The following is a 20,343-nucleotide window of genomic DNA, read 5'->3' on the forward strand; positions in this document are numbered from 1 at the left end:
TCTTTGTGGATTTGAATTAGGGAGAGAATATTTCCTTTAGTACTATTTCAAGAAAGACACACATTCAAATCACACAATCTTCAGTTTTATCTGCAAATAATTAACCTGATTTTTCAAGTAACCCCTTGTTGTGATCTATCTTCCATGCTATTAAATATTTTTCTGCATCATGACTTGAAATATTTTAAATGTTCCATTATCTAGATGTAATATACTTACTCTACCTACATTGTTGACTATTTCCATTTTCAATTTTTGATATGAAAAATTACAACCAAATTAATAGCTGAATTCCTATAAATGAATTCATGAAGCCAAAGAATGAAGAGCCACAATCACAGGGAGAAAATAATCTTAAAACAATGAGGTAAGTGCAATGATGGAGGTGCGTGCAATTTATTATGGAAGCTGAGGAGGCAGATCTGATGCATCTTTGGGAAGGTATGGAATTTTTGGTCTGGGATGGCTCCTAGGAGGTGATGATAATTAAACTGAGATAGGTGTTAACTGGTGGGAAGGAGGGGAACAGCATCCAAGAGGGTGGAATAGTATGAGTAATTCATGGAAACAAGGAACTATCAGTATGTCATTTTAGGAAGGCTGGAGTAAGTTTTTCTGTGATGACAACTTCCTGAAGGCTTTGAGCAGGACAAGCTATATGAAAAGAGATCCGAGGATGATGAGAACAAGGTGGAAAGAACAGACACAGACTCTCACTGTCATTCAGTGACGAATGTTTAAAAAGGAGGCTGGGGCCCTCCCTGGTGGTGCAGTGGGTTGAGTGCAGTGCTGTGAAGCTGTCTGCAGCCTCTGCAGTGTGGGTTCAATCCCGGCTGGGCCAGCGAGAATCCCACATGGTGCGGCAGACCTTTCCTGTCTTGCCCGCTGCTCCCCACAGCAGCGTATTTCGTCAGTCTGCCTGTTCTGTTCCCGGCTCTGTCTCTGGTGAATCCTCTCACCCTCCCGCACCTCTGGCCTGTACCCCAGCTCTTGTATAAAAATAAATAAATCTTAAAAAAATAAAATAAAAATAAAAAGGGGGCTGGGATAACATGATAGAATCAAAGGAAGGGGAGAAATCAAGGACTATACACTGGCACAATCCGTAGGAATTGGCAATGGGTTGGATGTGGGGGATGGAGTGAGAGATGAGGAGGAGTCACAGTTAGAGACACCCAGGTTCCCAGGTTTCTGGTTTGAGCACAGGAGAGGTAGTGAACTGAATCAAAGACCTGGAAACCTACACACAGAGCAAACAGTGACGGTTGCAAAAGGCATCTGGTATTGTCCTTCTGCCACTGTCTTAAAAGGGATTCTAAAGGGATTTTCTTTCCCTTGTTCCTCCAGCCCTACGCTTGCATTACCAGCCTAAGTGGACACTCACCAGCTGCTGGTGTCCATCACTGCCGCCAAGTCTGAGAATTCCTGATTATACTTAGAGCCGGTGGAGCTGCTGACACAAACAGTCATTAGCAGACGACCCTTTTGGAACAAACTATGCTTTAAAATGTAAACTGTGGGGGCATTTTCCTTGCATTGTCCAGAAAGAACTTTCTCCTGCCTGAGTCTGGATTAATCATGAGAGAGCTCGTCAACATTCCACTGGTACATATTCTTACTCTGGTTGCCTTCAGCGGGACTGAGAAACTTCCAAAAGGTTGGTCTGAGCAATCTTGTCTTCTTGCTGCTTTGTCACAGTCTGAAGTGCTTGTGTGTGCTCTGATCACAGTGGATTGATCTATGGCAGCCTTGGGTTTTATGTGGGGAAGTAGGAGTGGAATCCGCGGAGAGGGTGAAAACTGTATAAATGCACAATTGATCAATGATCTCCTTTCTACTGACATCCCCTTCCCATAAGTTCTGCAATTGGAAGTCTAGCCATGCAGTGCATGCAGAGCCCTCAGTTCTAGAGGAAAAATAAGCAGGTAGACTGCAAGTTATCAAGGTCTGTTTTATGTGTATGTCAGAGTGCAGGGTGGTCTAAATGGATGATGAAAACCATTTCATGTCAGGTTAACTAGGAACATAATCAAGCCTCTCCCAGAGTGTTTTCTTCTGAACAAAAATAATTTCTACTTTCAGATTTTGTTTTGAAGAACTCTTACTAAATATCTTAGTTCTTAAAAATTGAGAATTAGAGAAAGATACACACAATTCGCCTATGTCCTAGCAGCTTAAAGACAACGGGCTCGATAACTTTGAGGCTGGAGTCATGATTTGGCTTGGCAAGAGATTGCAAAAGTTTTTTTTCAGAGTCTTTGGAATGTACCGGAAATAACACCACCTCAGGGAAAAGGAAAGCAACTTAAGAAACCGACAAACACCTGTTGCAGTAGCAAGAATGTCCACAGTGACATGGTTTCTGGCCAACGTATTATGAAACTGAGACTAGCATTTCAAATCAGGAAGGCTGATTTGACCAAGGCTTCACTGAAATCTTTTTTAAAGGACATGAGAAAGCAGAATGAATGGTATCAATTAAAGAGTTTTCAAATTAAATGTATTGTAGTAAAGTAGAAAAAGGTCTGTGTTTTATAACACACTCAAGTTTCCCTTTATATTACCTACCAAAGACCTGTGTATTGTGTAGGTAAGTGAAGGTATCATCTGCATGGGGACTGGGAACATAACTTAGATTTTGTGGTCCCCAAACTTTCTGGAGCCACAGGTCAACAATTCATATGCTAGTAAGACATGGCTTCCTCCTCAGACAGTCTGGCTTCACAGATTTGTGTTTGTCTTCTTGCTTTCTTTTCCTATTTCACAAGAGCAGAATGGCACCTACAAATATAGTTCAATGTTTAATTGCCTACTAACACTGGTATCTCCAGATAAAAGAGAATCTGGATCTTTTCAAACATCTAATAATAGTCAGAAAGACTTAACATTGGCTTCCTGATCATACAGCGGATGTCCGGTAAGGCAGCACCTGGGTGTAGGATTTATGGATTGTTCTAAGTCGTGTTGTATGTGTGTGTGTGCCATTCTAAATAATGAAGTTACATAAAAATAAGATGGTTTAATGCTAAAAATTTACTAATATTCAGTCTTAGAAGGAGTAGGACAAATTGGAACTTGGTACACGCATTCACACACAAAACAACCTCCCCGGAGGAATAACTCCTAACTTACATGATTATATAAAATGGTATTCATTTCTCCAAACTTTATAGCTAAAGCCCCTAATTCAAATGCACACTATCCCTATTTTGAAAACTTTAAAATATGATGGCATATAGGTAACAAAGTAAATATCCTGATTTCTAAATAATAATTTTGTTAATCAGTTTTGTTTATAATTTATTTACTGCTATGGTTAGATTGTAAAATCAAAAAAAACTAAAGCAGCATTTTTGCCTAGCCTATTGTATTATAAAATCTAAATTGTATTGTTTAACATCAACCTTAGCCAAAAACTCCAAGGCAGCAAAACAAACATTCATTTACTATACATGAGTTCTGAAATAAACTTTCTCATAAAAACACAATCCTTTTAATTTTAAATATTGAAGTGCATAGGATATATTGGTACAAAATCCCACAATAATACGCTATTATTTTAATACTATTAAAAGTAATGTTAAAATTTCCCATAGTTGTTATCTCTGGGCAGAAGGCAAAAATATTTTTTTTAAGATGTTCTAACTTTTTCCCAAGTCTTTTATCATGAACAAATCAAGGAATTTGCACAGTAATGTACTGCAAAATAGACTCACAGATTTAAAATAGTGCAAAAGCATTCCATATTCTTATTTGTCAGTACCACTTCCTCTACAAAATTAATAATTTTGTAGAATTAACAGTTTGTTGCTTTAGTTTTAGTTTAATGAGACTGCTAATGTTCAAAGACAAGGAGAAAACTCTCTCTGAATGGTTTTGATCAGGGATATTTTCAATGACAAGCTCAATGTCACAATCCACAAGAAGGAGAATTTTATAAGCACTTAAGAATGAAAGTAGCCAGGTTTCACCAAAAACTCACATAATCCAATAACCACATAATCTAACTGTTTAATAATTTATTGGGGACTATTAAGTGTATGGTGGGATTTAGGTTCTTGAAGGTAGACGAGTTCCTGTGAGCAGTACTGTTTGCTTAATAGGCATGAACTGTCCAAATCCCACATTTGAAATGATTCCATTTATTATCACATCTAGACGCTTTTGACTCCAAATAATGTATCATTAGATATATTTGAGTAACCTCCTCTTCTGCATTGTATGTCTACAGACATAGGATTCACATGACTAACTCAGAGCAGGCACAGCTGTTATTGAAATCCAGGACACCAAGTCCTGGGTGAAAGTTTTAAATTGACATACATTGAAAGAGTAACTCATTGTTTGTTTGGAAAAACATAGTTGCTTTAAATATCGTTGACCTTAGAGAACAGAAAAAAGACCAGAAATGTCGAGATTTCAATCATATTTTTAAAAGTGAAGTGAGCAACCGGCCTTGAGTGGAACAGGCCTTGAGGTCACTAGGGAAGTAACAAGTGAGGAGTGAGTAGAGGGCCAAGTGGTCCTAATCAGGAAGATCAAGAGGCATGGACTAAAGAATGCCCAAGGGTTACCCCGCCAGCTGAGGACCCGGCTGGAGCTAGGGGCTACACCTTTCTGGTGGTCCTGGTCTGTATGGTTGTTCTGCTTTATCCCACAAAGTACTAACATGCACATAGGAGCAAGGACATATATTTGAATAATTCAGAACTGGGACATTCTAGGGTCAGTTCAGGTAAAGGAGCAGAGTAAGGAGTTAAGATTATATGGGAACATACCATGCAGGCTGGATTGAATAATACAGAAAGTGAAGCAAGGACATTTAAGGTCTGGAAGAGAATGTTAATATCAAGTTCCTTTTCCTACTCTCCAATGTCCTGTGTGTCCTGAGGTCAAGCACTAAGTTACTGTGAGCCTTGGTGTCCTCATAAAATAAAGAAGTGTTTTCCCATGCTCAACATATAATGTTATTTATGACGTTAAGGGTTGTCAATCATTGGTGTAACGATCACTCCTGGGTAACATGCACATTTTAGATCTGTCATAAAAAACATATCAAAACCTAAAGAAATGTCCCAGGACAGTCAATTCTAGAAATTTGAACATGCTGAGCCAGAATTCCTACTTACCTGAACCCAGTGCCGTTCCTGAATTCCAGGACCAAGAATGTGTTCTATGACAAAGAATTAATGATACAGAATTAGTAAATGATTATGCAGATTACCAATCAACCATACAAGTTAGAAGACAAAAACGCCATAAAAAATGACTTATTTTATTATATCACCAATTTATACTTAAATCTATCTATCTATCTATCTTAAATCTATCTATCACCAATTTATATCACCAATTTATACTTAAATCTGCCAGTTTCTAAGATATGCCAAGTGATAAGCAAGACAGAATATCTTCTTTCTTTGCGGAGATTTGAAAAATTTCCAACACTGAAGTATTGTCTCTTGCTGAAAAAACAGTACTGTATTCATGATGTTAGAGAAACATGAATAATATTTCAAGTCTGATCTCTAATTTTATCAAAACAGAAAGGAGAAAATACACCTGACTACATTGTTGACTCAATCCTTTGCGCAGACGAATCATCAAATATTTGATAAGAAGGTGGTAGTCAATGGCCCTGAATTAGAGCCCATAGAATACAAAGAAACATCATGTCCTTTTCATCAAGCAGCTAGTATTCAAGTTAAGCTACTCTTGATGTTCAGAGAAATGTTGCATTCATTTTCATGTATTTGTTATTCATGTGATCCTTGGATTGAGGGAAGAAATAGTGCCCTAGTTTCAAACAGGCTCTGGCTGAGATGAAAGCCGGATAGTAGAATGAAAGTAAACAAGAGGCAGTCTGCTGAGTCAACAAATGTCACCAAATACAACTATGTGACTGTGTCAGTAAAAATTTGAAAGTAAATTAGTTTGGATAATTTTGGATTATGGGCAAATTGTCCTGAATAAACTATATTCTGCCTAGAAAAATTGATGTTGATGTAAATATTTTCTCCCATTTTTAGTTGAATCAATACTATGCTGAAGACATGGTGTAGCTCAGCGTTAAAAGGAATTTTAAATCAACTTATGGGCTTGTAAAGTTCAGCTCTACTACTTCCTATTTTTGTTATGCTTTGACAAGCTTATTTACCATTTTTAGCCTCCACTGTTCATCTGCCAATGAAAACGACAGAATGTGCCTTCATGCTTTATTGGGAAATTTATTTTTTTTTAAATAATAAATTTTATTTTTATATTCCCCCATACAACTGCAAACGCCCCATTCTCACCCCAATCCTTCCCCTCCCGCCCCCCACCCCCCAAAAAGTGTCTCTGGTTCATAGTTTTTTGTTGATTTTGATTTTCACTTTCTTATATTCATTTTCCTGGTCCCTTATTTAAGTTTTCTAGATTCCTGCTATGAGTGAGACCATCCGGTATTTTTCTTTTTCTTTTTGGCTTATTTCGCTGAGCATGATCCCTTCCAGCGCCATCCATGTTGCTGCAAATTGCATGTGTTTATCTTTTTTGAGTGCTGAGTAATATTTCATGGTATATATGTACCACATCTTCTTGATCCAGTCATCTATTTTTGGGCATTTGGGCTGTTTCCAAAGCTTAGCTATTGTAAACAGTGCTGCTATAAACATAGGGGTGCAGGTGCTCTTTGGAATTGATGTTTCTGTGTCCTTTGGGTAAATACCTAGGAGTGGAATTGCTGGATCATATGGAAGCTCTATGTTTAGTAGGTCCAGAAATCTCCACACAGCTCTCCATAGTGGTTGGACCAGTTTGCACTCCCACCAACAGTGCAGAAGAGTTCCTTTTTCTCCACACCCTCACCAACATTTGTTGTTGCTAGTTTTTTTAATATGTGCCATTCTCACTGGTGTGAGATGGTATCTCATGGTAGTTTTGATTTGCATTTCCCTGATTACAACTGATGTTGAACATTTTTTCATATGTCTGTTGGCCATTTGCATTTCCTCTTCAGAGAAGTTTTTTTTTAGCTCTTCTGCCCATTTTTTGACTGGATTATTTTCTTTGTTGTTGTTGAGTCTCATCAGCTCTTTGCAGATTTTTGTGATCAGTCCTTTATCATTAGTGTTGGGTGCAAAAATGTTCTCCCAGTTGGTGGGGTTTCTCTTTGTTTTTGTTATTGTCTCTTTGCTGTGCAGAAGCTCTTTAATTTGATGTAGTCCCAGCTGTTTATCTTTGTCTTCACTATCACTGCTTTGGGTGATGTGTCTGTAAAGATGTCTTTGATGTGCAAATCCCGTAGTGTTTCGCCTATATTTCCTTCTATGTATTTTATGGTTTCAGGTCTTATGTCTAGTTCTTTAATCCATTTTGAGTTGATTTTTGTGTATGGTGTGAGGTAGTGGTCAAGCTTCATTCTTTTGCATGTAGCGACCCAGTTTTCCCAGCACCATTTATTGAACAAACTTTCTTTGCTCCAATGCATAGTCTTTGCTCCTTTGTCAAAGATTAGTTGACCATAGCCTTTTTATTGGGAAATTTAAAGGAGCTAATGCAAAGCACACAGCAGATTCTTAATCAATTTTAGATGCTAAGATAATTGAAAACAGTGTTAAACCACACATGAGGCTGTCAAACCACTGAACATTATGGGAGGGTGTTCACATATTTCTCTATACCTAAGTTCGTCAAGACATTCAAACAATTTATTCCTTTGATCTTAACTGGTTGCAACAGAGTCGATGACACCTTGGGGAGATAATATTATAAGCATGTTACTTCTGTCACCTCTGGATCTATGTATTAGAAGGAAACTAATGAATCAAATTTATATTTATTAATTTATTTTATTTATGTATGCATACAAGAGCTGGGGTGTAGGCCAGAGGTGCAGCTGGTGAGAGGATTCACAGGGACAGAGTGGGGAGCAGAACAGGAGGTTCTACTGAAATACACTGCTGAGAGGAGCAATGGGTCAGCTTGTGGGTCAGCTCCATGAAGAGAGATTGAACTTAAGCCACAGTGGCTGGTGATAGCTCGATAGCGCTGAGACAAACCCTGCACCATCAGCGAGGCACAGGTTTATTTTTTTAATAATACATCATAATTAAGAATGATTTGCAAAACACAAAATACATAAAAGCTTAAAATAAAGAAAGCCACCTATTCTTCCAGAACTATTAACACGTTGGTACATTTTCATCTACTTTGTCTATATAATCCATAAAAATGCATTAAAATAAAATTGTTTATACAATTCTACTGCCTGCTGTTTTTAATACTAAAGCAAGAGCACGTTAAATATTGGTGCTTTTCTTGCCCCTTTCTTTTGGGTGCAAGTCATTTCCTACAAAGATCATATATTTTAGTAACTTTATTTTATCCATGTCTTTATTTTGTCTTAATTTAAAAAAAATGATTATCTAAACTGGCTATAGAATTCTAGGCTAACAGTTATTTTATTCTTAGACTTTTTGAAAAAGATATTAGTCCACTGAATTTTGGATCAGTTGTCGCTAAATAATCTCAGATCAGCCTAATTGACATTCTTATAAAGGTAATTGAGAGTTTAAGATTTTATTTTATCTTTAATTTTCTATAGTTTTAAGCCAATGTTTCTCTTTCTGTTTATCTGCCTTGATGCAAGGTGGGATATTTCAGCATCAACATCATCCTTTAATTTCAGTTTTGAAAAATGATTGGCTACTTATTCCTCCATACATTTTTTTTCCTACGACATTCCCTCTCTTCTGTTTTACTGGAACTTCTATATTCTATACTTTATGTGCCTGTCAATCTATATTTGTTATCTCAAAACTGTTCTTTAATGCTTTTAATTTCTTTCTATGTACTGCAGTCTGAGTATTTTAATGGTCCTCTTAATATGGGGGCCTTGATGCTTACCTGGAAGATACCACTTTACTTAAAAATTCTTCTCTCTTGTGTCAGCTACCCTCTTTCAATCTTTTAAAAATGTATGCCTCTAGTAAATGCTTGTGAAAATCAAATTTGGTTCATTTAAACAAAACATCAGTGTGCAAACCCTCAGGATAGAAAGGGTTATGAGGCATAGCCCCTGACCCCAGAGCTCAAGATTTTTATAATTGAGGGTGGGACAGACATAAACAGATCATTTTACTAGTGACTGTATGAAAAGTGTAAGAATGACATATATAGGATGACCTAAGATTAATGAAAAGGACAAACGGTTCTTTCCAGTAAACCAAGGAAATGGGAAGAGATGATGCTTAAATGGATCTTAAGAAAAGAGTCAACTAATTAAGAAAAGAGTAAACTAATGAGGATGAAAAAGCCACCATCTCTCTCATGTTCAGTTAGTGAATTTGCCTTTGAGTTTACTGAAAAAATAAGGTTTGTTCAGAAAGTAGATGCATCTTTTATGGCCAAACAACGTGCTAGCTGTTTTATGACTCTATTCAACCATATCATCAATATTGTGGATCATTACAAATTAGAAATGTGCTTCACATCTTTGTGTTTCTAAGCAACCCAGTGCCTGCTACATGGAAACAGTAAATAAATCTCTGATAAGTAATAATAATGACAACAAAGCAATGATGATGGTAATTTTTTAAATCAGATTATGCAATGGGGTCAAATTTCAGACTCACCCAAATCGATGCTGGCACTTTCCCCTTTCATTATCCAGTAGATTCATAGAACTGTGAACTGAAGAAGGGTGCACCACATTACCAACTCTTCTTACCCTTCTTAACTTCTTTTTCCTCGCCTGCCCTTCTAATTCAGATGACACAGAGTTCACAGGGGTTGGGAAGAGAGAAGAGATCATTTCAGTAACTTTATCTTTCTTTCTGTGATGCACCCACACACACACATACACACAGAGATTTATTGAGATGCATTTCCTATACCCATGAACCTTATCCCTTTCAAGTTATAACCACAGAGCTGTATGTTCATTATTATCATCAATTTCATAACATTTTCATTGCACCTTTCAATTGGCATATTAGTTTCCAAGGTTTATCCACATGGCAGCATGTATTGGTAGTTCTTTTCTTCTTATTGTCAAATAATTCCATTATATGAATATACCACATTTTGTTTATCCAGTAATCTGTTGACAGGTACTTGGGCCGCTTTTACTTTCTGATTGTTGTGAATAATGCTGCTATGAACACGGGCGTACAAATGCCTATTTGAGTCTCTGTTTTCAAGTCTTCAAATATACAATGTACAAATCTTTGCATATACCCAGAAGTATAATTACTGGATCATTTGTAATTCTATGTTTGTTTTTTTGAGGACCCACCATACTAATTTCCACCATAGCTGGTCCATTTTACTTCACCACCAACAATGCACAAAAGTTCTAAGTCCCCACATCTAACATTTGTGGTCAGCTTCTTTTTTTAACTACAACCACTTCAGTGGGGGTGAAGTAGTGTATCTAACTGTGGTTTTGTTATGCATTTCCTTATTGGCTAATAACATTGAACAAGTTTTCAGGTTGGCCATTTTACACCTTCTTTAGACAAATTACAGACCCCTTGCCCATTTTTATTTGTATTACTTGTCTTTTTATTATTTAGTCTCTTTCTAATCTACTTATGGGCAGATATGAATTTACATAAATATGATAAGCTTAAGTTTCATAGTCTCTCATTGGGTAAGACCCTCAGCCAACTCAAGCAATGTGTTGACAAGAACATACATTTTTATGAAAAATTTTAAAACAGTACTTGTTATGACCGCTAATTTTTTCCATTTTGACTTCCTTCAGTCACCGTTCCCTTCAACTTCATTGTTGGGGAGAACACAGGCAATGTGTATACATAATTTCATATGTTTTTCCTTAAGAAGGGCACCCCAATCACACAACTTTGGACCTCACAAAAATCTGGATCTGCCCCTATGTACATATAATAAATTCTAAGCCCTACTCTCCCAAAAGTCTTATCTTTTGCTTCTCAAATGCTATGTTAGGAAGTAGAAACAAAATTCCAAATTTGCATAAAATCTTCTTTCCTTTTGGCAAATTTCTGCTGTGGGGAGATATATTTCTCATTCATGTAGGTGGTGGCCTCTGACTGCTTAGGAAAGGACTGATAAACAACATTCTAGTGTGTTCTCATTTGGTCACATCTGGTTTGCCTTTCAGCTCCTGTCATCACCACTCCTCTTGAAACAGTGGATGCTTTAGTTGAAGAAGTGGCTACTTTCATGTGTGCAGTGGAATCCTACCCTCAGCCTGAAATTTCATGGACCAGAAATAAAATTCTCATTAAGTAAGTAAGCTCTTATCTGGTAAGAATGCCCACTGCTGCCTTGCAGTTTCTGACCTTGATAGTTTTGAGGATTACTGGTCAATCAGTTTGTAGGATGCCCCCTTATTGGAATTTGTCTTATGTTTCCATGATAATTAATTTAAGTGTATGTCATTGGGGAGGAAGAACATAAAGGCAGAATGTATTCATCATGTTGTGATAAGGAATACAGTAACAATGTTATTTCTCAGTTGATTTTGACCTTTATCACCTAGTGAGCTAGTGTTTGTCAAAACTATCAAGGTCAGAAAAACAAGGAAAGTTTTAGAAACTGTCATACCGATTAGCCTAAGAAGATATGATAATTTTAATGTGGTATCCTGCATGAGATCATGGTACAGGAAAAAGATATTAGGTAAAAACTAAGGAAATAGAAATAAACAACAACTAATCAATAATGTGTCAGCGTTGGTATATCATTAATTATTCATTAATGCACCACATAACCTGTTTATAATTGGAGAAACTGAATGGGAATGGTCTATCTTTTCAGTAATTCTATAAATCTAAAACTTGTCTGAAAAGGTCTATTTTAAAAATTATAATTACCTGAGTGTCTCTCATACTCCAAAAGGAATTTATTCTGTTGCTCTAATATAACAGATCAGAAATCTTTCAAACTTTGTATTTCACAGAATGGCTGGACTCCTGGTCCACAAGTGCATCTGATAAATACGCCAACATTCCTATTTCTCTATGAAACCTTACATGTAGCAAAAAATAAAGAGGTAAAAATCACACGAGTATCTTGGCTACCCTCAGTTATTTAATGTGATTTAACAGAGTGATTATCATCTCTCTGTTCCTCTTTGGGATCAATATGTAATAGAAGCTACCTGTCAAGATTAGAAATCAAGAATCCACGTCCTTACCATTTTTGTTTTCACATTGTATTAGTTTCCTATTTCAACTGTAAGACATTACCATAAACTGAGTGGCTTCAAACAACACATATTTATTATTTTACAGTTCTGGAGGTCAGAAGTCTGAAATTTGTGTGTGTTTGGCTAAAATAAAAGTGTTGGCAAGACTGCACTTTTTCTGGAGGTTCTAGAGAAGAACCTAACTTCTGGCCTCTTCTAACTCCTGAAGGAGGGGTGCCTGCAATCCCTGGCCCTTCCTCCATTTTCAACACCAGCAATTAAGCCCCTAGTCCTCTGCTCCCATTGTCAAAGTTTCTTTTCTGATTCTTCTGCCCCTTTTGCATCTTTCAAGGACCCTCTTGATTGTATTGAGCCCATCTGGGTAATCTTTGACATTCTATTTTAAAGATCCTTGACATTTGCAAAAATCCCTTTTGTCATTGAAGGTAATATATTTACAGGTTCTGGGGATTAAGAGATGGATCAGTCCTGGGTCATTTTTCTGCCTAAGGAATGCATTTTGCATAACAAATCTTTATTTGGTAATAAAACCCACTTTTATGCTCATGCCTCCCCTCAAATTTCTTTCTGTTGCCCTAATCCTCCTCTCAACAGTTTGCATGTAATTTAATATCTGTAAGATATATTTTTACAGTTTGAAACTGTTTTGCATGCTTATGTATGCAGGACTACAGCTGTGCCTGGCACTGTTAGTGGGCACTCAACAAATATTTGTTCACTGAATGAATAAATAGTTAATTGTTAGTTATTTCCACAAATATTTAAACCTTTCTGCACTTCACATTTATGTGTGTGCCTGTTCATTACCTAGTTTCTACATCTCAGTAAATATGGAGAGAAGATTCGTATACCTTGGTGATGATACCCTTTCCTGAGTAACTTTTCATTTGGTCTTATCAGTAGTCACCATCTTTTGGAAGCATTTTTGTAGGACTCAGTGATGATTTGATATTTGGAGCTTAGGAAGCTCAGAATATAATGTTAGCTTATTGCTACTAAATAAGGTTATTCTGCTATTCAGAACTCACTCGAGCTTCCTCTTAGCTTTAATCTATTTCTTTCTTTGCCAAGTGGCTTTGATCATTTAATCACACCCAAAGATCATAAATGAGGTCCTAATCTGCCCTTTCCTCTGACCGCCAGGCTCTTCGATACTCGATATAGCATTCGGGAGAATGGCCAGCTGCTCACCATCCTGAGCGTGGAAGACAGCGACGACGGCATTTACTGCTGCGTAGCCAACAATGGCGTCGGAGGGGCGGCGGAGAGCTGCGGCGCTCTGCAAGTGAAGATGAGTGAGTGGGAAACAGAATCATTTGTTGTTTCTAAAGTTGACTTCAGAACACTGTACAGTAGTCAGTAAACAGAGCCTCTTTCACACATGGAGGTTCAATAGCCAGACTAGTTCAAGTTCAAAACTGTCAACCTTGGACTACATTGACCTTAATTCTCCCCTCTCTGACACCACACTCTCTGACTGTGTGATCTGGGAAGATCACACAGACATGCATCGTGGCACCATACAAATGAGTGGAATCTAGTTCCACCCACGGGCACTTTTGCTCATTTTCTTGTTGCTGATTTTCTTCACATTTCTTTTATCTATTTTGCTGGTGTTTTGCTGGAGGAAGTCATGACTGTTTCTACTAGGGTGTAAGCTCCCTCCCCAAACTCCTGTATGGTCCATCAACTGAGGGCTCAGTGCTGGCATTGCAGGACACTCCAGAACACTGCTTTGAGAAAATGACTGGTTCTGATTCATCAGGGACCATGGCTCCCCCTGAATCATATTCCCTTAGAGGGGGATATCCATGTTTGCGCACCCACACTCCATTCCTGGCTTACCTTACACTCAATGTCCAACAACGATTCTCCAATTGAGATGTCAAGACATCTGTATCACTAAGAAGTGAGAGGTTATTTGCTGTAAACAAAGGTTTTCTGCATAAGATGTGATCTGTGACTCAGGCTTGCCATAGGAATCCATTTAGATCCATAGGGAAACCCAGTAGAAGAAATCGTTAAGATTCTTGACCGTATCATAGGAATAGCAATTCCTAAGCCAAGATTTTGTCAGCATCCAACTTACAATTGAGGTCCCTAGCCACTTTCCAACCGTAGGTATTCACTATTGTTAATTAGAAGGAGAGCTATATGCTTTAGCTAGCAGGAAAAGTGACAAAATTGAACATGTTTTAAAATCTGTCTTTCCACAATGCAAGGACCATACCAACTCTAAATGGTAATAAATATCTATATTAAAATTCAATAGACCATGCAGTCTTTGTAAGTACCACTTATAACCACACCCCCATGCAAACACAGTTGAAGTAGAAGGGTAAAAATTGCTATTTCATGCTCTTGTCTATCAACGTAATAAGCGATCATAGAACTTGACATGAAAAAAATCAAATACATCCATTTCTCAATAGTCTTTCTGCAAAGAGAGTCCTTTGCTTTATATCTCTAACATCATAAGATGTAGCTTTCATTATCTTACGAATGTTTCAAGTAGTAAAATAACTGTCATCCTAGATGTGTCATTTCTCTTATATATTGGATTTAATAACCTCTTCCTCTGAAAGCTCAATACTGGAAAATAAAAATTAGCTGATATAAACTATTTCTTCTGAAAGAATTAACTTGAGTGTTTTACAGAACAGTAAATTACATAAGACATCTTTGCAGCATAGAATTACCTTAAATTGTAAGACAGAATTTCTCTGACTAAGGATATAATAACATATTGCTTACTTTTTAGAGATTAAGTATCTCTAATTTTAAATCATCAAATTTTAGTCAAATTAATATGGAAACTAATGGGAAAGAATGTCATAACTCAGAATTACATAAAAATATAAACCTGTATTAAAAATTTCTTTTCAAATATTTGCATGTCTGTCAATATGATTTAATAATATTGACTTTTATATGACAACTTATTTTAACCAACTCCTTTTTACTATATTTTGAAGTAAAGAAAGCTATAGCTTAAACTCCTAATATTGTTCATGAATTTGCTTTTTTTCAAAAAAGACAATAATAAAAGAGATAACCTAAATTTTTAAAAAATTATTTCTGTTTGAAATTCACTAAATGCTCACCGTAACATCTGGTGAATTCTGTAATGTATTTTGCCTAATATTATTCTTAAAATGAGTATTTAGAATTAAGCAGGTTATAATTTTTTTAATTTAATAAAGCCATATCACCATTTTAATTTTTAATTTTCCATTTCCTTTAGAACCTAAAATAACTCGTCCTCCCATAAATGTAAAGATAATAGAAGGATTAAAGGCAGTTCTTCCATGTACTACAATGGGCAATCCTAAACCATCAGTGTCCTGGATTAAGGGGGACAGTGCCCTCAGGGTAAGTGATTCTTATGTTAAAATATGTTTATACAAGATATTTTTTAAAACAATAACTCTTTGCAAACTCAATTACATGTTGACACCCCTCTAGCATAATTTCTTTCAGTATGGAACATCTTTGTACAGATGGAATATTCCTGTGCCCATATATGCAAACTGTAAGTCACTCAGTAGGGGAAAGATTGAGAATCAGTCATACAAGGGATGAAAAGGAGGCAAAGTAAAAGCAAAGATGGAGTTGTTTGGGTTGGTTGGTTGGTGGATGGCTGGTTGAATGAATCATTTATATTTTACCCTTCAATCTTTGAGACTTACGGAACAAAAAAAGATGTAACTAAAATCCAGATTTTAGAACTAACAGTTTCTGGGAGGAGAGAGAAATGAGGCTGGTAAAAAAGGAGACATCTGGGGTGGGCTTAGAACGGGAAGACTCAAAACTGTGAACAACCACTTTGACAAATAATACCTCAATCACAGAGGAACTGAATGAAAAAAAATTATTCACATGTTTAATTTGTACTGCTTTTGTATTTTAACTATATTTACTGATTTTTTTTTCAAATTATGTTTATCAAGGTTAAGTTGGCTTATATCTTATATCCATGAGGGTCATATGTCTAAACCTCTACAAATGTATGTTTTCAAAACATGACCATCAGTGTGATAATTTTGTGGGTGTGATAAATTTTTATAATGCATCATCATTGTCTCTTTCCATCCTTGATCACTTACTGTGAACCCAGTAAGGTCACAGACATATTTTTCTTGTTACTGTTCTCAGAATATTCCATGGGGAATACAAAGGTGTTGATCAATTAATTATGTCAATTAATTAAACTGTAAAATGGGTTAGGTTTCTTTAACATCCAGCAAGTAATTTTAAATATTTTATGATAATCTATGTAATTCTCTGATTTTCCTTTTGTTATAAATAATAGTGCACATCCTACAATAAAAACAAGGTGACTGTGAGAACAAAATCATGGTTACCAGATAGGAAGGAGGAAAAGGAAGGATTTTTAGGTAAATCAGATAAAAGGGATCAATTGTATGGTGAATGGAAGTTAGACTTTTGGTGGCAATCATAATATAATAATATTGTTTACTTACAATACTATATACCTATATAATGTTATAAGTTAATATTATATCAATAACACTTATTTAAAGACCACTGTGATTTTCTGTATATTACTGAATTTAGAATCCAAAAAAATAATATAACTATAATATTTTCATTTTAAAGACAAATTTTTGTATTATTTTCAGAATTTTCCAATTTTCAAAGGACATATATTCTCCTAAGGACACCATATAGGTAGTGTAGTAAATATGGCGGTTAAAAGCACTAATTTTAGTTAAACAGACTTGGGTATAACTTTTAGAAAATCAAATAATCCTTGGTATCTTCAAATGATGAAAGAAAATAGGTATAAACTATATGTTATAGGATCATTGTTAAAGTGAATTTGTGTAACCTTGTACTATTTAATTTAATGTATATTATGCATAATAAGTGCTGAATCAATGTTAAAATGATATTTTTGATAATAACAGGAATGACTTCTTGAACTGTAGCAAAAATGTCATGGACGTTTTCAAATTCATGTCCCTAACCCTGGCAGGAAAATTCCCGCATTGCAGTTCTTGAATCCGGAAGTTTAAGGATTCATAACGTGCAAAAGGAGGATGCTGGACATTATAGATGTGTGGCAAAAAACAGCCTCGGGACAGCATATTCCAAATTGGTGAAGCTGGAAGTTGAGGGTAAGGAGCTGCATTTCTTCCCCTAACAGTGTTGTCAAAGAACTCGTATTCTACTCTGAAGGTTGTACTTCAATTTGCAAAAGCAAAGATGTTGGTAGTTCAGTTCCAGACATTAGACCCCTAGGTCAAGAGTGTGAAAAGAGCTAAAAGAATCTCATTGGTGTAAAAGCTCATATTCCTTCTGTGGCCCACAATCTCTGGTATTTTTGGCCCAAACAGACCAAATTTTCTGTAATATTAAACAATAGGACACCATTTTAAAACTTTTGCCTGGTTTTAGGACAGTTCTCCCTTTTTTAAAAATAAAGAAGTGCATTTTATGTTTTCATTCAAGGACATGACTTAAATATATATATATATATAATTTTTCAAGGTTGTATTCCATCAAAGTGTTGAGAAAAATAAAATTCTGATTCAAAAATGTACAACAAAAAAAGGGTACTAGTACTATATGCTACACTGTCAAAACATTTTTACATTTAAGAATGCTTGTTAAAAGTTAACTAAAAAATAATTGTGAAAAAGGTCTTCACTGAGAAATCAGAATCCAGGTAAGCCTAGTGTTCTATCCATTTAGTCTTTGGAGCCTTCTTGGCCTAAAATTACATCACATTTTGCTTAAGAAATAGAAACTACCAGGCACCTGTGCTGGGTGGGTCAACTGAATACAAAACTCTTTCCAGCTCTCCCTGTTACAGGAGGTAGAATTAACCTCTCTGGCTGTCAGTTTCCTTACCTACAAAATAGGGTGTGTTGTGAGTATTCAGTGAAGTAAGGTATTGATTGTATTTAGCACTGTCTGGCCTTTGAAAAGACTCAAGAAGTCTTGACTTTGAGCATGAGTCTTTTTTTTTTTTTTTTTGCCTTGCTTTGCTCTGATTGATAAAATGATTGGGCTATCACATGCTGGTACACATCACTATTCCATCAGAGAAGACTTCCAGGGTTCCCCATAGCTTATTTTGAGTCCATGCTATTTCCCTTAGGCCAAAATATGTTTCCTTCCATTTCTTCCTTCTCAATCATAGTTTTCTATTAGCTCCTTTAAGATCTTTTTTTTTTAATTTCCTAATCTTATTTTTATTTCTCACAATTTTCCCACACTTCTAATTGAGGAAGCATATTTTTATTATGTCATTATTTCAATTGCTCATGAAGTTTCCATGAAGTCCTCCTAGAAAAGAATGAGATTGATGGGAATAGTAGCTGTCAGATATTAAAAATATATTATGTTTTTCATATACTTGCTATGATTTAATATCTTCTAAATTATCAATGTTATTTAAAATTCAGTATGTAACACCAGTGGACTTATTCAGTGAAAAATAAACATACAAACACAGTCACATTTAGACACATTAAACATCTGACTGGATTCAGTCATTCCTTGAACTGCATGTGGAATGATACAGCATTAATATTACCAATTATGCATAACATCATAAAGATTTTCCACTTAAGATATTAAATATGAGCCCTCTGCATAATAATATATGTAATGCTGATTATTTAGGTCACTGTCTTTGTAGATGTTGATGCAATTTGTTTTAGTTTTGACCTACAGGAAATGATCACAAATGCAATAAGTTGGAATCCAATTACACAATCTGGTCTTGCCTCGTCATTTAATTTTGTGTCACGCCTCTCAGTAAAACTGCTGTCTTCTTTCTTCAGAATTTTTAAATTGTCATGTTGTTTACCACTTTAAAAGTTACTATATGCTAGAGATTTTATTAAACTTGCTGGTATGGAGAGCTCATAATACCATTTGAAGTTACTCTAAGCTAAGATGATCAGTTTATTTTTTCAAAGATTTACTTTATTTACTTATGCATACAAGAACTGGGTATAGGCTAGAGGTGCAGGGAGGTGAGAGGATTCACCAGAGACAGAGTGGGGAGCAGGCAGATGTATTGAAATACACTGTTGAGGGGAGCAGTGGGCAAGACAGGAGAGGTCTGCTGTGCCATGTGGGTTATCTCCCTGGACCGAGATCAAACTCATGCTGCAGTGGCTGGCAATAGCTTGATATTGCTGAGACTTTAACCCCTGCACCACCATGGAGGCCCCAAGATGATCATTTTAGCACACATGACTACTTCTATTCCACTTTAATCCCTATTAAAGTAGCCAGTATATATGGAAATATGTTTTATGCTTGGCACATAATGCTTAATACCCCATGCTGGTACATAATATTCATTTAATAAATGGCATCAATTCTAATTGTTACTATTAAAATATGAAATTTTCAGCAACAGTTTCGTTCTTAAGTCTCAAAGGTTGACCTCCTCTTAAAGAAACATTGTAGGCACTTTCAAAGCTAAAATTCAGACATGATCTACTTACAGGAAAGACCAACTAAACCTACCCCTAGGTTTAGGTAAAAAGGTGACCGAGAAACAACAGGAAAACTCCAAAAGTGTCTGTGAAAGCTCGCCAGTTTGGCAATGAAAGGCCTGAAAATGAAGCAGGGCCATGGCCAGTTGAACAAGCAGCATTTGTTATGTATCATGTCAGTTACTCTGCAAATTAATTTGAGCAAATTATAACAAGAACTCCATAGTGCCATTTGATGCTGGGTGACACCCAGCATAATTGGATATGCCAGGAAAAGACAGAGTTTTGTCCACCATTACAAGGTTTCAAGGAAGGAGGACCAGCAATGCCAGAACCTGGATTGTGGACAGTGTGTTCTCTAAATCTTAGTTGCCATAACAAACATGAGAGGAACACTTTTCAAGACAGAAGTAAAGCTTCTGTGTTTAAAGCTCCCTTCCTAGATTGCAGCCTCCGGCTGCTGGAATCTGGAATGACAACATAAAGACATCCCACTCATTCTGTCTTTTCTTCAAACACTCAAATAGTGACATACAGAATTACCGACAGAGGCATTTAACTCAAGCAGGTAAACATGGATATCTTTCTAAAAGAATGAGCAATGAGGTGGTTACTTAAAAATGCTAATTGCTTTGTATGGACTATTTTCTTTACTCCTCATTAATAATCTATGAGGAAGACTCA

General features: G+C 36.2%; 1 protein-coding gene across 7 annotated transcripts in view; it reads left to right on the forward strand.

The window, feature by feature from the left end:
• Positions 1-1,578: 1,578 nt before the first annotated feature.
• The window catches only part of MUSK (muscle associated receptor tyrosine kinase), a gene marked incomplete at both ends in the record, with an annotated part of 75,714 nt that continues 56,949 nt past the window's right edge, over positions 1,579-20,343 (forward strand). For all 7 annotated transcript variants that reach the window (XM_084238770.1, XM_084238771.1, XM_084238774.1 and 4 more), the window contains 5 exons: positions 1,579-1,657; positions 11,129-11,255; positions 13,322-13,473; positions 15,423-15,550; positions 17,178-17,319. In XM_084238770.1, the coding sequence (XP_084094896.1) occupies positions 1,579-1,657; positions 11,129-11,255; positions 13,322-13,473; positions 15,423-15,550; positions 17,178-17,319 (628 nt within the window). The remainder of the gene's footprint in view (positions 1,658-11,128; positions 11,256-13,321; positions 13,474-15,422; positions 15,551-17,177; positions 17,320-20,343) is intronic.

Source organism: Talpa europaea (genome assembly GCF_964194135.1).
Source record: "Talpa europaea genome assembly, chromosome: 7".
Classification (NCBI taxonomy): Eukaryota; Metazoa; Chordata; class Mammalia; order Eulipotyphla; family Talpidae; genus Talpa; species Talpa europaea.